At 26.2% G+C, this 22,482-nt stretch overlaps 1 protein-coding gene across 1 annotated transcript in view; it reads right to left on the bottom strand.

Annotated features, from left to right (window-relative positions):
* LOC109605759 (uncharacterized) overlaps window positions 1–22,482 on the bottom strand; it is a 134,247-nt gene that overhangs the window by 34,731 nt on the left and 77,034 nt on the right. The window contains exon 4 of the mRNA XM_049962595.1: window positions 12,707–12,868. Coding sequence (XP_049818552.1) covers window positions 12,707–12,868 — 162 coding nt within the window. The remainder of the gene's footprint in view (window positions 1–12,706; window positions 12,869–22,482) is intronic.

Here is a 22,482-nt window from a genome sequence, read left to right as displayed (position 1 = left end):
TTAAAACTAATCAATTTTAAGATTTGAAACATTCTGAAATATTTAAAAAATTTAATTGTTCTAAATATTTTAGTTGTCCAATGATTGATTCCAAAAATATTAAAAAATTTTAAGAATTTGAAGTATCTTAAGTATTTTCAGAATCTGTTTTTAATGTCAAACATTTCTATTAATAATCCAAAGAGACTGAAGTAATGTTTTAAAGAGTTTTGGGAATTTGAAGTGCCCGAAGTATTTCAAGAATCTTTAAAACTAATCAATTTTAAGATTTGAAACATTCTGAAATATTTAAAAAATTTAATTGTTCTAAATATTTTAGTTGTCCAATGATTGATTCCAAAAATATTAAAAAAATTTAAGAATTTGAAGTATCATAAGTATTTTCTGAATCTGTTTTTTAGTGTCAAACATTTCTATTAATAATCTAAAGAGACTGAAACAAAGCTTTAAAGAGTTTTGGGAATTTGAAGTATCCAAAGTATTTCAACAATCTTTTAAACTAATCAATTTTAAGATTTGAAACATTCTGAAATATTTAAAAAATTTAATTGTTCTAAATATTTTAGTTGTCCAATGATTGATTCCAAAAATATTAAAAAATTTTAAGAATTTGAAGTATCTTAAGTATTTTCAGAATCTGTTTTTAATGTCAAACATTTCTATTAATAATCCAAAGAGACTGAAGTAATGTTTTAAAGAGTTTTGGGAATTTGAAGTGCCCGAAGTATTTCAAGAATCTTTAAAACTAATCAATTTTAAGATTTGAAACATTCTGAAATATTTAAAAAATTTAATTGTTCTAAATATTTTAGTTGTCCAATGATTGATTCCAAAAATATTAAAAAAATTTAAGAATTTGAAGTATCATAAGTATTTTCTGAATCTGTTTTTTAGTGTCAAACATTTCTATTAATAATCTAAAGAGACTGAAACAAAGCTTTAAAGAGTTTTGGGAATTTGAAGTATCCAAAGTATTTCAACAATCTTTTAAACTAATCAATTTTAAGATTTGAAACATTCTGAAATATTTAAAAAATTTAATTGTTCTAAATATTTTAGTTGTCCAATGATTGATTCCAAAAATATTAAAAAATTTTAAGAATTTGAAGTATCTTAAGTATTTTCAGAATCTGTTTTTAATGTCAAACATTTCTATTAATAATCCAAAGAGACTGAAGTAATGTTTTAAAGAGTTTTGGGAATTTGAAGTGCCCGAAGTATTTCAAGAATCTTTAAAACTAATCAATTTTAAGATTTGAAACATTCTGAAATATTTAAAAAATTTAATTGTTCTAAATATTTTAGTTGTCCAATGATTGATTCCAAAAATATTAAAAAATTTTAAGAATTTGAAGTATCTTAAGTATTTTCAGAATCTGTTTTTAATGTCAAACATTTCTATTAATAATCCAAAGAGACTGAAGTAATGTTTTAAAGAGTTTTGGGAATTTGAAGTGCCCGAAGTATTTCAAGAATCTTTAAAACTAATCAATTTTAAGATTTGAAACATTCTGAAATATTTAAAAAATTTAATTGTTCTAAATATTTTAGTTGTCCAATGATTGATTCCAAAAATATTAAAAAAATTTAAGAATTTGAAGTATCATAAGTATTTTCTGAATCTGTTTTTTAGTGTCAAACATTTCTATTAATAATCTAAAGAGACTGAAACAAAGCTTTAAAGAGTTTTGGGAATTTGAAGTATCCAAAGTATTTCAACAATCTTTTAAACTAATCAATTTTAAGATTTGAAACATTCTGAAATATTTAAAAAATTTAATTGTTCTAAATATTTTAGTTGTCCAATGATTGATTCCAAAAATATTAAAAAAATTTAAGAATTTGAAGTATCATAAGTATTTTCTGAATCTGTTTTTTAGTGTCAAACATTTCTATTAATAATCTAAAGAGACTGAAACAAAGCTTTAAAGAGTTTTGGGAATTTGAAGTATCCAAAGTATTTCAACAATCTTTTAAACTAATCAATTTTAAGATTTGAAACATTCTGAAATATTTAAAAAATTTAATTGTTCTAAATATTTTAGTTGTCCAATGATTGATTCCAAAAATATTAAAAAATTTTAAGAATTTGAAGTATCTTAAGTATTTTCAGAATCTGTTTTTAATGTCAAACATTTCTATTAATAATCCAAAGAGACTGAAGTAATGTTTTAAAGAGTTTTGGGAATTTGAAGTGCCCGAAGTATTTCAAGAATCTTTAAAACTAATCAATTTTAAGATTTGAAACATTCTGAAATATTTAAAAAATTTAATTGTTCTAAATATTTTAGTTGTCCAATGATTGATTCCAAAAATATTAAAAAATTTTAAGAATTTGAAGTATCTTAAGTATTTTCAGAATCTGTTTTTAATGTCAAACATTTCTATTAATAATCCAAAGAGACTGAAGTAATGTTTTAAAGAGTTTTGGGAATTTGAAGTGCCCGAAGTATTTCAAGAATCTTTAAAACTAATCAATTTTAAGATTTGAAACATTCTGAAATATTTAAAAAATTTAATTGTTCTAAATATTTTAGTTGTCCAATGATTGATTCCAAAAATATTAAAAAAATTTAAGAATTTGAAGTATCATAAGTATTTTCTGAATCTGTTTTTTAGTGTCAAACATTTCTATTAATAATCTAAAGAGACTGAAACAAAGCTTTAAAGAGTTTTGGGAATTTGAAGTATCCAAAGTATTTCAACAATCTTTTAAACTAATCAATTTTAAGATTTGAAACATTCTGAAATATTTAAAAAATTTAATTGTTCTAAATATTTTAGTTGTCCAATGATTGATTCCAAAAATATTAAAAAATTTTAAGAATTTGAAGTATCTTAAGTATTTTCAGAATCTGTTTTTAATGTCAAACATTTCTATTAATAATCCAAAGAGACTGAAGTAATGTTTTAAAGAGTTTTGGGAATTTGAAGTGCCCGAAGTATTTCAAGAATCTTTAAAACTAATCAATTTTAAGATTTGAAACATTCTGAAATATTTAAAAAATTTAATTGTTCTAAATATTTTAGTTGTCCAATGATTGATTCCAAAAATATTAAAAAATTTTAAGAATTTGAAGTATCTTAAGTATTTTCAGAATCTGTTTTTAATGTCAAGCATTTCTATTAATAATCTAAAGAGACTGAAACAAAGTTTTAAAGAGTTTTGGGAATTTGAAGTATCCAAAGTATTTCAACAATCTTTTAAACTAATCAATTTTAAGATTTGAAACATTCTGAAATATTTAAAAAATTTAATTGTTCTAAATATTTTAGTTGTCCAATGATTGATTCCAAAAATATTAAAAAAATTTAAGAATTTGAAGTATCATAAGTATTTTCTGAATCTGTTTTTTAGTGTCAAACATTTCTATTAATAATCTAAAGAGACTGAAACAAAGCTTTAAAGAGTTTTGGGAATTTGAAGTATCCAAAGTATTTCAACAATCTTTTAAACTAATCAATTTTAAGATTTGAAACATTCTGAAATATTTAAAAAATTTAATTGTTCTAAATATTTTAGTTGTCCAGTGATTGATTCCAAAAATATTAAAAAATTTTAAGAATTTGAAGTATCTTAAGTATTTTCAGAATCTGTTTTAATCAGTAATCTGAAAAAATTGTAAAGTCTGATGATTCTGATTAACCAACGAATAAATATTTTAAAAATCATTGGGAATTTGAAGTATCCAAAGTATTTCAAGAAGTTAAAAAAGAAATTACCAAATTTTGGAGGTTTATCGTAAACTCAAACACCGAAGTAGGTTGAACTATAAATAAACAATTGAATGATTTATTTATTGTTCAACCTACTTCGATATTTTATCGTACAACATTAGTACACACTCGCTGAATAATATATTTACGTTTGGCCACATTTACAACCGTTATAAAATGTAAGACCGAAAAATTAAAGAATTAAAAAAAAAAATGCATTTTTAAAATCAATTTCACGTATCCATTCTGTCCGGTTAAAGATCAAGTTGGCGGCACAAAGTGACCGTCATAAATTTTGGAATTCCGCCGTCAAGGAAGCGGTCCGAACAAAACGTCTGCGGAAGTCAATTTTCTGTATCAAAAGACTTTCCAGTGGCGCTTACGCCTAAGATCAGGCGGAAGGTTCGTTGACCATCCTATTTATAATCTTTTATGGTCTATTAAAAGAGGCGAATAAAAATATACGTGATTTTATAGTGGTATTGTAATAATAGAATTGTTGGATTTGAGTTTACTTAAGAGGAAGTCTTATAGTAAGCCATTCGGTGAAGAGATCGTTAAAGTCTGGGTGGCCAAATTACCCAACTGTTGCCATAATATTTATTTAAAAAATAATATAAATACTTCATAGGTCAAAGCTAATGTTGCTGTGCTAATTTATTATTATTATTATTATTATTATGTCGTTATTAAGTAGTTGGTAAAAATACAAATATAAAAGATACATTGTACGTTCTATTTTGGGTTTGTTTTTAAATAATTTATTTTCATAAACAGATCGTAAATTTTATGCGTAAGTGCTCGTGTCAGGAAGCTAAATATAAACGAGGCTTATTAAACTGCAATCATCAAAGATAAAAGTTGCACGCCTTAATGGAACAATTATGATTAGAGATTCGTTACGATCATCCTATTTAAAGAGTAAAATGACTAAATAATCTAGTTCAACTACGTCCAATGTAAAATATTTCTAAAGTATATTTAAATAAATTAACGGATAGTTGATACACATATATTGATATATATTGTTTAAACAACTAATTACTTCCCTGTTAGATATGTTTTATCTTAGGTTAGGTTATTATTTTCAGCTAATTTTCCAGTTTTAAAATAAAAAATACGTTTTAACATGACAAAATTTATGTATTCGGAACAAATATTGATTATTTGAATCTTAAAAATAATTTATTATAAAGTTTAATGCTTATATTAATTAAAATATGATTATGATAAAATGAATCGTATTTTTAAAAATTATAATTAATTAAAATATACAAAAAATAAAATTTTTGCTGAGTGATTAATGTAATATTTTTTGAGGAATTTATTAAAAGGTATATTTAATTTTCTTTAAAAATGTATGGTTTATAGAAAATATAAATCTAAACAATTTAATAAATATAAAAATTTCAATTACAATAAAAAAATCCAGATATTATGAAAAATCTACAAAATTTAATGAAATTTAAACAATTTTAAGGTTTCTTAATTAATATTAAATAAAATAACAAATTAATAGATTTAAAAATTTTGACAAATCAAAAACAAAAATCAAGAAAGAAATTAAAAAGTTCTAAAATAACATAGAAAATAATAAAAAAAAAATTAAATATGAATAAATTTAAGAAAAATGGGAAATTTAAAATTAAAAATAAAATAAGAAATTAAGAATTTGGAAAAAGTGTAAAATTGGGAGAAATTAAATAATAAAAACAAAACAAAAATTATATATAAATAGTCCAAAAGATCTAAAAGATATATAAAAAATTAAATCAAATCAAATAAATATAAATAAAGATGTTAAATTCTTAATATATATAAATTAAAAATGTAATAAAATATAAATCAACCTAAAAAACTAAAAAAACTAAAGTATGTAAAAAAGTTATAAAATACCTTAATAAAATTTTAAAAATTTGAATGTACTAGAATATAATAATAAAACTAAAACAATAAAAAATCTAGATAATTTCAAGAATATAAAGATATTAAAACATATAAATTAAAGAAAAATAATAATAAAATATTAATCAACATAAAAAACTATAAATATTTAAAAAATTGACAATTACTAGAAAATTAAAAAAGTATAACATTTGAAGAAAATAAAAAATAAAGAATCTTAAAAAATTAAAAAAAAAATGATGAAACCAAAAGAGTTGAACAATTTAAAGATTAAAGAAAGTTTTAAAACTTACTAAGAAATTTTCAAAATTTGATAAATTGAAACAGTTAATAAACATGAAGTAATTAGTATAAATTAAAAAAAAAATAGATTATAGAGAAACTGAAAATTATGTTAAAGAACTAAAATTTTAGAAAAATTAAAGAAATTAAAAGTGTGAAAACTAATAAAAAAACATAAAAAAGTAAAAGTAATTTAAATAAAACAGATAATTTTGAAAATTAAAAGAAGTTTAAATTAAAAAATTTGTGAAAAAACATTTAATAAATTAATTATTATTATAATTAAATATTTTTTATAACATAACTGGTTTTAATTTCTTTTAAAAATTTTAAATAAATATTAAATAAGAAAAAAAATAAAAATTTAAAAGATACAAAAGCTTATATTAAAAATTGACTAAAAAGAATGTAGATAATTATTCTGAAAAAACTTTTTTATTTTATATTTAAAGAATAAATTAAATATTAATCGTACAAATTCAAAACATATAAAATAACTAAATAAAATTAGATTAAAAATCTAGAATATCAAAGAAAAAAATAATATATTACAGTAATGGAAATTATAAGGTGTTGAATTTTAAAAATTAAAAAATTTAAAAAAAAAATAATTCTAGAAATTTACAATAAATAAATAATGAAAGAAAATGTTAAAATATTTAAAAATCTAATAATAAAGAAAAAAATCTCATGAATTTTTCAGATTTTTAACAGTAATAACATGAATTAAAGACTACAAATGACAAAAATCTGCAATATTTAATTATAAAAAATTGAGGAACATAAAAAATGGAACAAAAAAGATATTAAAGATTTTAAAAATGTAATAATTCTCTAGAAACAAACGTGAAAACTGTAAAAGAAACTATAATAGTTTTAAAAATGGTGAATGCGCCATCGATATATTTATGTTAAAGGTCTCCCAAATTCAAGGCAAACTTTTATGTATTCATAAATCCAATACATTAATGACATTTAAAAAATGAAAGGCCCATTTATCGGGCCATTTCCCCATCACATAATCCACATAATTCTCCACGAACCGTTTGCCACGGCCGCTAACAAATGAAGAATACGAAAAAATGAACAATGCAACAACGAAACGTCTGTCGGCAAACTGCGATCCATCTGTCCGATAATGTGGCGTTAAAACGTTGGGTCGATGACATTTGCGACAGCCACCGCGTAATGTCGACGAGTCTGGCATCAGTCCACCGAGCTTTGCGGATCATCTCGGTCTGTTGGCGATTCGTTAATCCGTCCGGCGCATCCGTACAAGATGCCCATCGGTGCATCGGTGCACTCGTCTTCATCTCGGCCTACGTGATGCTGCGGACGTTAACGTGGTCCACTGCTTCCGATCCGGCGTTTGATAACGACCACAAAGAAGCTTGGTAGCTTTTTCGTTTGAAACAATGTTTCTTGTCTGTGTTAGGACCTTGAACACTAAATAGAAGCTTTATTTGAAACATAAGGAACAAATTTATTTGTAAATAAATTTTTCTATTTACTTTTTTTATTAATTATTGATTAATCAAATTAGTTTCAGTTGTGGTTCACCCCTTGAAGTCCAATTATCCTCAGCTTCTCACCCGCTGAACCACTTAAGACTTATTTACGTAGGAACTCTCCCACGATTAGCATCTCTGGCAAGTGCACTGCGGACTATCATTACGTTTCTTTCCAACAAATCATTACGACAAAAAGCCATTAAGTGGTGCCCCATTATTGTAATTAATTCTTATTGTACTGGTAATTGTGTGGTACAAAGCCATGAACAACCGGAGGAATCGGATGCGTGTGTTTCTGTGTCGGATGTGTACGTCCGTAATCGTTTCCGACTTCTCATATGCGTAAAATTTGAATTATTCAACGATTCATATTTTAAACGACTCTTTAATGGCATTAACTACGATGAATCTTAAATTTTCTGGTTTGGCGAGTAAAACGTGAAATTAATGTGGCAACGTTTAGTTAATAAATTTCACGGTTTGTAAAGTCGTAATCTGGATAACAGTGACTTTAAGAGTGGATCAAATCCATTATGTTCACTGTTATGGCGCAATATCAGGTTTCCAATGTTAAAATCATTTGCCTCAGGTAGTTACAGTGCAGACCGTAATTTGCAGCAGTTTCAGATGTAATCTTTACTAAGATCTAAACTCTAGTCTCCTATTTCTTTATGTCGGTATTAAGTTCTATTTTACGAATTTGGAAAACCTGTTGCTGTAAGATAAATCAAAGTCAGTATAAAACACAAAACCTGAAAAAATTATCTGTAAATTTAAAACTGTTATATTAAGTATGTAAGAGAAATGGAATAAACTTGTTTAATTTTCAATAAACTGTAAAAATATTTAGAAATCACAAAATTTTGAAAAACAAGAAGAAATCTGCTGAAAAAACAATGTGTGAAATGTGTGTGTACACATTTATAACTATAAAATTTGTAAGATGATAAAAAAATATTCTTAAAATTGTAAGAGAAATGGAATAAACTCGTTTACTTTTCAATAAATTGTAAAAATATTTATAAAACACAAAATTTTGAAAAACAAGAAAAAATCTGCTGAAAAAACAATGTGTGAAATGTGTGTGTAAACATTTATAACTGTAAAATTTGTAAGATGATAAAAACTATTCTTAAGATTGTAAGAAAAATGGAATAAACTCCTTTACTTTTCAATAAATTGTAAAAATATTTAGAAAACACAAAATTTTGAAAAACAAGAAGAAATCTGCTGAAAAAACTGTGTGTGAAATGTGTGTGTACAAATTTATAACTGTAAAATTTGTAAGTTGATAAAAAATATTATTAAAATTGTAAGAGAAATGGAATAAACTCGTTTACTTTTCAATAAATTGTAAAAATATTTAGAAATAAACAAAATTTTGATAAACAAGAAGAAATCTGCTGAAAAAACAATATGTGAAATATGTGTATACAAATTTATAACCGTAAAATTTGTAAGATGATAAAAAATATTCTTAAAATTGTAAGAGAAATGGAATAAACTCGTTTACTTTTCAATAAATTGTAAAAATACTTAGAAATCACAAAATTTTGAAAAACAAGAAGAAATCTGCTGAAAAAACAATGTGTGTAATATGCGTGTATATAAATTTATAACTGTAAAATTTGTAAGATGATAAAAAATATTCTTAAAATTGTAAGAGAAATGGAATAAACTCGTTTACTTTTCAATAAATTGTAAAAATATTTAGAAAACACAAGATTTCAAAAAACAAGAAGAAATCTGCTGAAAAAACAATGTGTGAAATGTGTGTGTACAAATTTACAACTGTAAAATTTGTAAGATGATAAAAATATTCTTAAAATTGTAAGAGAAATGGAATAAACTCGTTTACTTTTCAATAAATTGTAAAAATATTTAGAAATAAACAAAATTTTGATAAACAAGAAGAAATCTGCTGAAAAAACAATATGTGAAATATGTGTATACAAATTTATAACCGTAAAATTTGTAAGATGATAAAAAATATTCTTAAAATTGTAAGAGAAATGGAATAAACTCGTTTACTTTTCAATAAATTGAAAAAATACTTAGAAATCACAAAATTTTGAAAAACAAGAAGAAATCTGCTGAAAAAACAATGTGTGTAATATGCGTGTATATAAATTTATAACTGTAAAATTTGTAAGATGATAAAAAATATTCTTAAAATTGTAAGAGAAATGGAATAAACTCGTTTACTTTTCAATAAATTGTAAAAATATTTAGAAAACACAAGATTTCAAAAAACAAGAAGAAATCTGCTGAAAAAACAATGTGTGAAATGTGTGTGTACAAATTTACAACTGTAAAATTTGTAAGATGATAAAAATATTCTTAAAATTGTAAGAGAAATGGAATAAACTTGTTTAATTTTCAATAAATTGTAAAAATATTTAGAAAACACAAGATTTTGAAAAACAAGAAGAAATCAGCTGAAAAAACAATGTGTGAAATGTGTGTGTACACATTTATAACCGTAAAATTTGTAAAATGATAAAAATTATTCTTAAAATTGTAAGAGAAATGGAATAAACTCGTTTACTTTTCAATAAACTAAAAAAATATTTAGAAAATACAAGATTTCAAAAAACAAGAAGAAATCAGCTGAAAAAACAATGTGTGAAATGTGTGTGTACACATTTATAACTGTAAAATTTGTAAAATGATAAAAAATATCCTTAAAATTGTAAGAGAAATGGAATAAACTTGTTTAATTTTCAATAAATTGTAAAAATATTTAGAAAACACAAGATTTTGAAAAACGAGAAGAAATCTGCTGAAAAACAACGTATGAAATATGTGTGTACAAATTTATAACTGTAAAATTTGTATGATAAAAATATTCTTAAAATTGTAAGATAAATAGAATAAACTCGTTCAATTTTCAATAAATTGTAAAAATATTTAGAAAACACAAGATTTTGAAAAACAAGAAGAAATCAGCTGAAAAAACAATGTGTGAAATGTGTGTGTACACATTTATAACCGTAAAATTTGTAAAATGATAAAAATTATTCTTAAAATTGTAAGAGAAATGGAATAAACTCGTTTACTTTTCAATAAACTAAAAAAATATTTAGAAAACACAAGATTTCAAAAAACAAGAAGAAATCTGCTGAAAAAACAATGTATGAAATGTGTGTGTACACATTTATAACTGTAAAATTTGTAAAATGATAAAAAATATCCTTAAAATTGTAAGAGAAATGGAATAAACTTGTTTAATTTTCAATAAATTGTAAAAATATTTAGAAAACACAAGATTTTGAAAAACGAGAAGAAATCTGCTGAAAAACAACGTATGAAATATGTGTGTACAAATTTATAACTGTAAAATTTGTAAGATGATAAAAATATTCTTAAAATTGTAAGATAAATAGAATAAACTCGTTTACTTTTCAATAAATTGTAAAAATATTTAGAAAACACAAGATTTCAAAAAACAAGAAGAAATCTGCTGAAAAAACAATGTATGAAATGTGTGTGTACACATTTATAACTGTAAAATTTGTAAAATGATAAAAAATATCCTTAAAATTGTAAGAGAAATGGAATAAACTTGTTTAATTTTCAATAAATTGTAAAAATATTTAGAAAACACAAGATTTTGAAAAACGAGAAGAAATCTGCTGAAAAACAACGTATGAAATATGTGTGTACAAATTTATAACTGTAAAATTTGTAAGATGATAAAAATATTCTTAAAATTGTAAGATCAATAGAATAAACTCGTTCAATTTTCAATAAATTGTAAAAATATTTAGAAAACACAAGATTTTGAAAAACAAGAAGAAATCAGCTGAAAAAACAATATGTGAAATGTGTGTGTACACATTTATAACTGTAAAATTTGTAAGATGATAAAAATATTCTTAAAATTGTAAGAGAAATAGAATAAACTCGTTTAATTTTCAATAAATTGTAAAAATATTTAGAAAACACAAAATTTTGAAAAACAAGAAGAAATCAGCTGAAAAAACAATGTGTGAAATATGTGTGTACAAATTTATAACTGTAAAATTTGTATTATAAAAATATTCTTAAAATTGTAAGATCAATAGAATAAACTCGTTCAATTTTCAATAAATTGTAAAAATATTTAGAAAACACAAGATTTTGAAAAACAAGAAGAAATCAGCTGAAAAAACAATATGTGAAATGTGTGTGTACACATTTATAACTGTAAAATTTGTAAGATGATAAAAATATTCTTAAAATTGTAAGAGAAATAGAATAAACTCGTTTAATTTTCAATAAATTGTAAAAATATTTAGAAAACACAAAATTTTGAAAAACAAGAAGAAATCAGCTGAAAAAACAATGTGTGAAATATGTGTGTACAAATTTATAACCGTAAAATTTGTAAGATAATAAAAAATGTTCTTAAAATTGTAAGAGAACCTGAAAAAACCTTTTTATTTTAGTATAAATTGTAAAATAAATTTGAAAAAACGAATCTTTACTTTTATCTTTAAATAAATATTTAAATTTAAAACTATTAATGCAGAAATTATATAAATTTTAATATTTACTAATCGTCTATAAATATTCCAATGTATCACATGAATGATTCATTAACATGAACGAAACTCACCGACGCTCAACATATGCACATACAAATGAACCGAATCTAGTTAAATTGGGCCATTCCGACTAGAAAATTCCTAGAAATCGTTCCAGACATCAACCAGCTCTGGTGTTAAGCGCTTAAATGCACATGCCTCAAGTAAATTGGTCTCATGGCACGACATGACCTGTCAAGTATTTAATTAGTTTAACAATTGCTTTAATTAGAGAGCTGAATGGAGCTTAACAAGTGTTACATTATAGAATGAAGTTGCTACGTAATAAATTTTACTAAAGCCGGATTTTAAAGTTTAATAATTTTTTTTATTGGGACTGTATCAGGCAAATTACTCAATTAACGTGTCAATCATAAAAATGGAAATGGTTTTGGTTGGTGACATTTGAATTTAAATCGCTGAAATTGGCTGAAGTACCTTTAATTTCCGATAAAGCTTCCCAGATTAGATTGACAGGAGCTTTCCCCGGAAACACCACAGTGTTAAAAATATACGTCCTCCACAGAGTGGCCAAAGGACAAGGCTAAAAGGATTGCTGATCTTATCAGGCACGAAAAAAATTGGGGACGCTGAAAAACTCAGGAAACAACACCACGAACGTAACGAGCAAATCGAAAGGGATTCGTTACGTTCGGGGAAGGTCAAGAGTCACGTCCTCACGTCGGCGAATCGGAGGACGCTGAAGGGGAGGAAATCGCTCACCTTTCAGTTCTGGTGTAAACCACGTGATTCGATTCGGTCATTACCACTTGCGTCGCCATCATGTAGTCGGTGTCGGCGAATACGGCTGGCTCATCCGGCAGGTCGACCTCCTGCGGCTTGGACTGCTGGAAGAATTTCACCCGGACTTTCTCCCGTTCGGCTCTGCAACGAAAAATTAAAGGACTTTCAGTGACTGTCTTCCGGATGACCCGAAGTTTTAAGACGCAGGACTCGTGTGGTGCATAAAAATGTCCTGGTGAACTAGCTGGAGCCTCGCAACGCGTTTGAGCACCCCATCAAAATTCAATAGCGCCGCATAGTCGTAAAGGCTGACCCAGATATTAAATGCGTTCCACAAACATCCTCCCTATGTTTACTTCCCAGTCGGGATTAAAGCGATGTTGCAGGAATATCAAGATGCGCACGTTTGTTCTCGTATTACTCTGTCGTTTCATAATTTAATGCTGACTCTAATTGGAAATCATGTGCAATATTTGTTTTTGTCTTTCTACTTTTACTTTAACATTTATTAAAAATTTATTCTATTGTCTTTTTCATAAATTTTTCTACTTTTTCTCTTTAACAACTTCGTTAAAGTATATTATAATCAATTAATTATATAATCAATTAATTAACAATGAAATAATTATAAAAAACTACTTTTGTTTCATCTAATCCACACTAGTTTCAACAAATAATTTAAATACGTTTTAAACCTAATAAATAATTATTAAAAATATATTATTTTACAGAAATTTGACTAATATTGATTTTTGTCTTTATAATTTGTTCTTTTCTACTTTTCTTAACGATTTCTTTAAAATATGTTTTAATCTTACATAACTATTAATAATAAAATAATTATAAAAGAAATTAAATATTTTATTGGGGAAATTAGAGAAATATTCAATATTTTGTGTCTTTTATTTTTTCTAATCCACTCCAGTTTCTCTTCTCTGCAACAATTAATTTGAATTGATTTTAACGTAATAAATAATGATTAAAAATTTATTTTATGACAGAAATTGGCCTAATTTTAATTATTTTATTGAATTTTGTCATTCTAATTAGTTCTTTTCTACTTTTTTTCAAACGATTTCTTTAAAATATCTTTTAATCTTACCTAATTATTAATAATAAAATAATTATAAAAGAAATTAAATATTTTATTGGGGAAATTAGAGAAATATTCAATATTTTGTGTCTTTTATTTTACCTAATCCACTCCAGTTTCTCTTCTCTTCAATAATTAATTTGAATTGATTTTAACTTAATAAATAATGATTAAAAATATATTTTATGACAGAAATTGGCCTAATTTTAATTACTTTATAGAATTTTGCCATTCTAATTAGTTCCTTTCTACTTTTTTTTCAACGATTTCTTTAAAATATGTTTTAATCTTACCCAATTATTAATAATAAAATAATTATAAAAGAAATTAAATATTTTATTAGAGAAATTAGAGAAATATTTAATATTTTGTGACTTTGTTTTTTTCTCATCCACTCCAGTTTCTCTTCTCTGCAACAATTAATTTGAATTGATTTTAACTTAATAAATAATGATTAAAAATATATTTTATGACAGATATTGGCCTAATTTTCATTACTTTATTGAATTTTGTCTTTCTAATTTGTTCTTTTCTACTTCTTATCAACGGTTTATTTAAAATATGTTTTAATCTTACCTAATTATTAATAATAAAATAATTTTAAAAGAAATTAAATATTTTATTAGAGAAATTATAAAAATATTTAATATTTTGTGTCTTTGTTTTTTTCTTATCCACACCAGTTTCTCTCCTCTCCAACAATTAATTTGAATTGATTTTAACTTAATAAATAATGATTAAAAATGTATTTTATAACAGAAATTGGCCTAATTTTAATTACTTTATTGAATTTTGTCTTTCTAATTTATTCTTTTCTACTTTCTTTTCAACTATTTCTTTAAAATATGTTTTAATCTTACCCAATTATTAATAATAAAATAATTATAAAAGAAATTAAATATTTTATTAGAGAAATTAGAGAAATATTTAATATTTTGTGCCTTTAGTTTTTTCTAATCCACTCCAGTTTCTCTTCTCTCCAACAATTAATTTGAATTGATTTTAATTTAATAAATAATGATTAAAAATATATTTTATAACAGAGATTGGCCTAATTTTAATTACTTTATTGAATTTTGTCTTTCTAATTTGTTCTTTTCTACTTCTTATCAACGATTTATTTAAAATATGTTTTAATCTTACCTAATTATTTATAATAAAATAATTATAAAAGAAATTAAATATTTTATTGGAGAAATTAGAGAAACATTTAATATTTTGTGTCTTTATTTTTTTCTCATCCACTCCAGTTTCTCTCCTCTCCAACAATTAATTTGAATTGATTTTAACTTAATAAATAATGATTAAAAATATATTTTATGACAGAAATTGGCCTAATTTTAATTACTTTATTGAATTTTGTCTTTCTAATTTGTTCTCTACTTTTTTTTCAACGATTTCTTTAAAATATGTTTTAATCTTACCTAATTATTAATAATAAAATAATTATAAAAGAAATTAAATATTTTATTGGGGAAATTAGAGAAATATTTAATATTTTATGTCTTTAGTTTTTTCTAATCCACTCCAATTTCTCTTCTCTCCAATTTGAATGAATTTTAACTTACAGAAATTAGTGTAATATTTACCACTTTTTCAGTTTTTTAACAATATTATATTTCACAGATAATAAGACATTTTTTAGGCTTTATTAGTTTAAATCTTAAACTCACCTATTTTATTATTTGGAGTCACACATACTGAATGGAATTTTGCGATTAATGAAATGTCAATAAACACAGACAGGAATGTTTCTACTCACAAAGGTGTACACTTTGTACATTCGATAACAATTATCTATTTGTGCTGCTCAAACAAACGTCACATGAATTACGGTTTAAACGTCCTTTAATGTTTTATCATCTAATCCATTTCGATTTTTTTTTCAACACCTTCAAATAACTGGTGCACATCAAACCACATGATATGTGAATACTTTTATAAACATTTACGTAACACCGAAATCCAATCAGCATAATGCTAATTTATTAAACTGGATCAGTGATGCAACCGTTCCATCAAAACGGTCTGCGAAATTGCTCAATTCCTCAACAAAATTCGATAACTCCACAAAGCCATAAAAGCTGACCCAGATAATTTGAGTGCGTTATACAACTTCCATTCATCTCTATTTACAACGTTTTCGGGGAATAAAATGGAATTATGAAGTTGGTAACAAAAACGGAAATGGGAAATGAAAGCAATAGTTTTATAATAAGTTGGTTTCCCGGATAATATTCATTCATTTTTGTTTGTTTAATATATTTATTATTGTGTGTTATCGGGCTTACTAATTAAGCAAACAAATTAAATCAAAAACAGCATCAGAATTTAGGTTATCATGAACAATAATATATTATATGTGATGGAAAAAATATTGTTTTTTTTTTAATTATTAATTAAATTAAATTAAATAAAAATTACACCGTATTAGATAAATTCAAGTCAAATTTATATATTTATTGTGAATAATAACAAAGTAGTAAGCTTCAAATTTATCTCTAAAAAACTCAAAAATATTTTATTATACAAATCAGTTATAATAGTAAAAATCATTAAAAACCAAAAAATAATTAAAGAAATTAAAGCTTTATTGTCATATTTTTTTCTATTTAATAAATAGTTATTAATTTTTCTTTATTTTACTTTACTTTCTATCTAACAAAAATAATTATAAATATAACTAACATAATTTTTTGTCCTTATTTTTCTTCATTTACTGTACTCCAGTTTTTCTTAGATGCACATAAATCTGTTTTATTGTATTTTAAGACAGAGAAGTATAAGATTTATCCTCTAAGCAACAAATTAATTAAATAAATTAGTCGTTTAGTCGCCTCTTCCCATGTAAATTCAACCACAATCACGTCTTAAATTCTCGGAATACACAACGATTAAGACGTTACCACTGTAAACCCGGAGTGGCAACTAAACCGTCTTGTAACTTACGGCATTTTCAAAGCAGCAACATTTTACGAGCACCGACAACACAAACACACACACGTACAAATGACGAAACCACCAGAGAACCACTCTGTAAGTGCAACCGGAGCCAAACTGAGGCATTTTCGATGGAAACACGAAAAAATTATTATGTGGTTAAAATTCACGGTGCGTAAAATGTGGGTCAGACGAGATTATGTTTGTGTTTAGGTGTATGGAACTGTGGTATAAAAAAAAAAACAATATTTCATCTGAGTAGTTACTTGATGACACAGGAATTGGGCCCCTTCTGGAGGTCCAGTTTGGTCAAAATTGACAAATTGATGGGTTCATTCATCCCCTTGAAGACAAAACTTACTTAAATTTTGCCATGGAAGTCTTTAAAATCCACTTTTCCAACAAGATAATCTGAACCTCATGTTGGGAATGGTACTTTGGAGTGTTTCCAACATTCCTTTGTACTTTTATTGCCATGACCAAGAAAACTTATCAGGACTTATCATCGTTTAATTAACTTCCAAATTTAACCCTCCCTCTTTAGATTTTGGAAGACCTTAAACGTCAAGTTAAAGGCACATTGAATGGGGTACCTCAAGACGATTGACCACCTCATTAGATCTAAGCCAAAGAGATGTCAATGAGTGTCTGAATCATTAAAGAGATTTAAAACATGGTACTAAATTTATTCTTCAAGAATGGGTCTGTATTATAGTTTCTCTCACTGAATGTGGCTTGCCTACTTCCTTCCTTTACTGATTTGCCTTTTCAGACTTTGGAGGACCTTCAACGTCAAGTTGAAGACACATGGAATGGGGTACTACCTCAAGATGATTAACCACCTCACTAGATCAATGCGAAAGAGAAGTCAATGATTATGTGAATCATTGAGGAGATTTAAAACATGGTACTGACTTTACTCCTAAAGTATCCATGAAATGTAACCATTAGGTCTGTGTTATATTTTCTCTCACTGAATGTGGTATGCCTTCTTCCTTCGTTTACTGATTTCCCTTTTCAGACTTTGGAGGACCTTCAACGTCAAGTTGAAGACACATGGAATGGGGTACTACCTCAAGATGATTGACCACCTCACTAGATCAATGCCAAAGAGAAGTCAATGATTGTGAGAATCATTGAGAAGATTTAAAACATGGTACTAACTTTACTCCTCAAGTATCCATAAAATGTAACCATTGGGTCTGTGTTATATTTTCTCTCACTAAATGTGGTTTGCCTACTTCCTTCCTTTACTGATTTCCCTTTTCAAATTTTGGAGGACCTTCAAAGTCAAGTTGAAGACACATGGAATGGGGTACTATCTCAAGATGATTGACCACCTCACTAGATCAATGCCAAAGAGAAGTCAATGATTGTGTGAATCATTGAGGAGATTTAAAACATGGTACTGACTTTACTCCTAAAGTATCCATGAAATGTAACCATTAGATCTGTGTTATATTTTCTCTCACTGAATGTGGTATGCCTTCTTCCTTCGTTTACTGATTTCCCTTTTCAGACTTTGGAGGACCTTCAACGTCAAGTTGAAGACACATGGAATGGGGTACTACCTCAAGATGATTGACCACCTCACTAGATCAATGCCAAAGAGAAGTCAATGATTGTGAGAATCATTGAGGAGATTTAAAACATGGTACTGACTTTACTCCTCAAGTATCCATGAAATGTAACCATTAGGTCTGTGTTATATTTTCTCTCACTGAATGTGGTATGCCTTCTTCCTTCGTTTACTGATTTCTCTTTTCAGATTTTGGAGGACCTTCTACGTCAAGTTGAAGACACATGGAATGGGGTACTACCTCAAGATGATTGACCACCTCACTAGATCAATGCCAAAGAGAAGTCAATGATTGTGAGAATCATTGAGGAGATTTAAAACATGGTACTGACTTTACTCCTCAAGTATCCATGAAATGTAACCATTGGGTCTGTGTTATATTTTCTCTCACTAAATGTGGTTTGCCTACTTCCTTCCTTTACTGATTTCTCTTTTCAGATTTTGGAGGACCTTCTACGTCAAGTTGAAGACACATGGAATGGGGTACTACCTCAAGATGATTGACCACCTCACCAAATCAATGCCAAAGAGAAGTCAATGATTGTGTGAATCATTGAGGAGAATTAATACATGGTACTGACTTTACTCCTCAAGTATCCATGAAATGTAACCATTGGGTCTGTGTTATATTTTCTCTCACTAAATGTGGTTTGCCTACTTCCTTCCTTTACTCATTTCCCTTTTCAGATTTTGGAGGACCTTCAAAGTCAAGTTGAAGACACATGGAATGGGGTACTACCTCAAGATGATTGACCACCTGAATGTCAATGTGGGTTGCCTACTTCCTTCCTTTACTGATTTATGTACCCATCATAAATATTTACTAATTGTTCCTCACTTGTGCCATTTACATTATAAATATTTACTACACTTAAATAAAAAACTTTTCCACTTTATTTACGGCTTGATTCCTGCGTGCTTTAAAGGTTATTTATAAATTACGGGAGTAGTTTTCAATTCGGAATATCAGCCACAGTTTCTGACGTGAGATCAGGCAATTTTCCAATATAGAGCGGGCGTAATAGCCGAAAATAGATTTCGATTAAAACAAATTCACACACAGCAAATTAATACGCCTTTGGATACAGCCAAGGTTGCGACTATTTGTTTTAGATAAAAAATGGTAAGATGAGAGCAAATAATTAATGTGATTTCGTATCAATGAACATGACGATTATTTTATTTATTTATTTATTGTGTTTTAATGGTGTTAAATAATTTTACACGAAAACGTGTACGGTGTTAATTGTTGGAATAAATTTTAATAATACACTCCACACACGCCATATAGTTGCTAATTTTTCCGACACAACATACAAAGTGTTTTATCAAGACACATGAATTATAAATATGTATATTTTTATTCAGAGCGTGATTATACAACAGTAATTATTAAACGTAGTTTCGGACCATACAATTCATTGCGTCCGAAATGTAAATCATACCATTAAATCACCATTAAATTGTTGGGCATTGATGCAAAAACATTCCTGTAGTGGATTTGGGTCCATAAAGGAAGTGACAATAAAATAACCAAAATCAAGGACGTACTTTTATTATCAAATTAATGTGGGCAATGGCAGTCATACAAATTATGTTCAGATTCTTAAAGCAGTTGCTATTAAAATGTTAAGTGACTTAGCAACAATGTTGATTCAAAATTAAAATGAAAAATAAACTTTTGAACGAAAATATTGAGAAGTACCATTGATAATACCTTTATTTTAGATGTCAACAATAAAGCTATGCTGCCTTTGTAAATAGAAGATTGAAGGACACAATTATTGATTCTATGAATAATAATCAACAAGATACTTGCTTTAGATGCCAACAAGATGGTTACTTCAAGACCTGCCTATGTAAATGAAAGATTTTTTGGAGGTATTACTTTTATCTAGTATTATAAAAATATTAAATCACCATTAAATTATTGGGTATTGAATCCAAAACATTCTTATGATGAATTTGACTCCATAAAGGCTGTGGCAATTAAATAATTATAATCTCGAAAATAGTCTTACTATTAAATTAGTGTGGACAATGAGAATCACCCAAAATATATTTAGTTTCTTAAGATAACTTTTAAAATGACTGGAGACACAGCAACAACGATAACAAAACTATGTCCAGGACAAGTCCAAAATTAAAACAGCCTTTGTAAATAGAAGATTTGATTGGAGGTGTATAACTTTTATCATTTGAAGAATGAGAGGACACAAATATTGATTCCATGAATAATAATCAACAAAATACTTGCTTTAGATGCCAACAAGATGGTTACTTCAAGACCTGTCTATGTAAATAGAAGATTTTTTGGAGGTATTACTTTTATCTAGTATTATAAAAATATTAAATCACCATTAAATTATTGGGTATTGAATCCAAAACATTCTTATGATGAATTTGACTCCATAAAGGATGTGGCAATAAAATAATAATAATCACGAAAATAGTCTTACTATTAAATTAGTGTGGACAATGAGAATCACCCAAAATATATTTAGTTTCTTAAGATAACTTTTAAAATGACTGGAGACACAGCAACAACGATAACAAAACTATGTCCAGGACAAGTCCAAAATTAAAACAGCCTTTGTAAATAGAAGATTTGATTGGAGGTGTATAACTTTTATCATTTGAAGAATGAGAGGACACAAATATTGATTCCATGAATAATAATCAACAAAATACTTGCTTTAGATGCCAACAAGATGGTTACTTCAAGACCTGTCTATGTAAATAGAAGATTTTTTGGAGGTATTACTTTTATCTAGTATTATAAAAATATTAAATCTCCATTAAATTATTGAGTAATGATGCTAAAACATTCTTATGATGAATTTGACTCCATAAAGGATGTGACAATAAAATAATAATAATCACGAAAATAGTCTTACTATGAAATTAGTGTGGATAATGAGAACCACCCAAAATATATTTAGTTTCTTAAGATAACTTTTAAAATGACTGGAGACACATCAACAACGATAACAAAACTACGTCCAAGTTAAGTCCAAAATTAAAACAGCCTTTGTAAATAGAAGATTTGATTGGAGGTGTGTAACTTTTATCATTTGAAGAATGAGAGGACACAAATATTGATTCCATGAATAATAATCAACAAGATACTTGCTTTACATGCCAACAAGATGGTTACTTCAAGACCTGTCTGTGTAAATAGAAGATTTTTTGGAGGTATTACTTTTATCTAGTATTATAAAAATATTAAATCACCATTAAATTATTGGGTATTGAATCCAAAACATTCTTATGATGAATTTGACTCCATAAAGGCTGTGGCAATAAAATAATTATAATCTCGAAAATAGTCTTACTATTAAATTAGTGTCGACAATGAGAACCACCCAAAATATATTTAGTTTCTTAAGATAACTTTTAAAATGACTGGAGACACAGCAACAACGATAACAAAACTATGTCCAGGACAAGTCCAAAATTAAAACAGCCTTTGTAAATAGAAGATTTGATTGGAGGTGTATAACTTTTATCATTTGAAGAATGAGAGGACACAAATATTGATTCCATGAATAATAATCAACAAGATACTTGCTTTACATGCCAACAAGATGGTTACTTCAAGACCTGTCTATGTAAATAGAAGATTTTTTGGAGGTATTACTTTTATCTAGTATTATAAAAATATTAAATCACCATTAAATTATTGGGTATTGAATCCAAAACATTCTTATGATGAATTTGACTCCATAAAGGATGTGGCAATAAAATAATAATAATCACGAAAATAGTCTTACTATTAAATTAGTGTGGATAATGAGAACCACCCAAAATATATTTCGTTTCTTAAGATAACTTTTAAAATGACTGGAGACACATCAACAACGATAACAAAACTACGTCCAAGTTAAGTCCAAAATTAAAACAGCCTTTGTAAATAGAAGATTTGATTGGAGGTGTGTAACTTTTATCATTTGAAGAATGAGAGGACACAAATATTGATTCCATGAATAATAATCAACAAGATACTTGCTTTAGATGCCAACAAGATGGTTACTTCAAGACCTGTCTGTGTAAATAGAAGATTTTTTGGAGGTATTACTTTTATCTAGTATTATAAAAATATTAAATCACCATTAAATTATTGGGTATTGAATCCAAAACATT

This window comes from Aethina tumida, chromosome 2 (genome assembly GCF_024364675.1).
Source record: "Aethina tumida isolate Nest 87 chromosome 2, icAetTumi1.1, whole genome shotgun sequence".
NCBI classification, from domain to species: domain Eukaryota; kingdom Metazoa; phylum Arthropoda; class Insecta; order Coleoptera; family Nitidulidae; genus Aethina; species Aethina tumida.
Note: the sequence above shows the minus strand (reverse complement) of the source record. Positions and strands in the feature narration are given on the sequence as shown.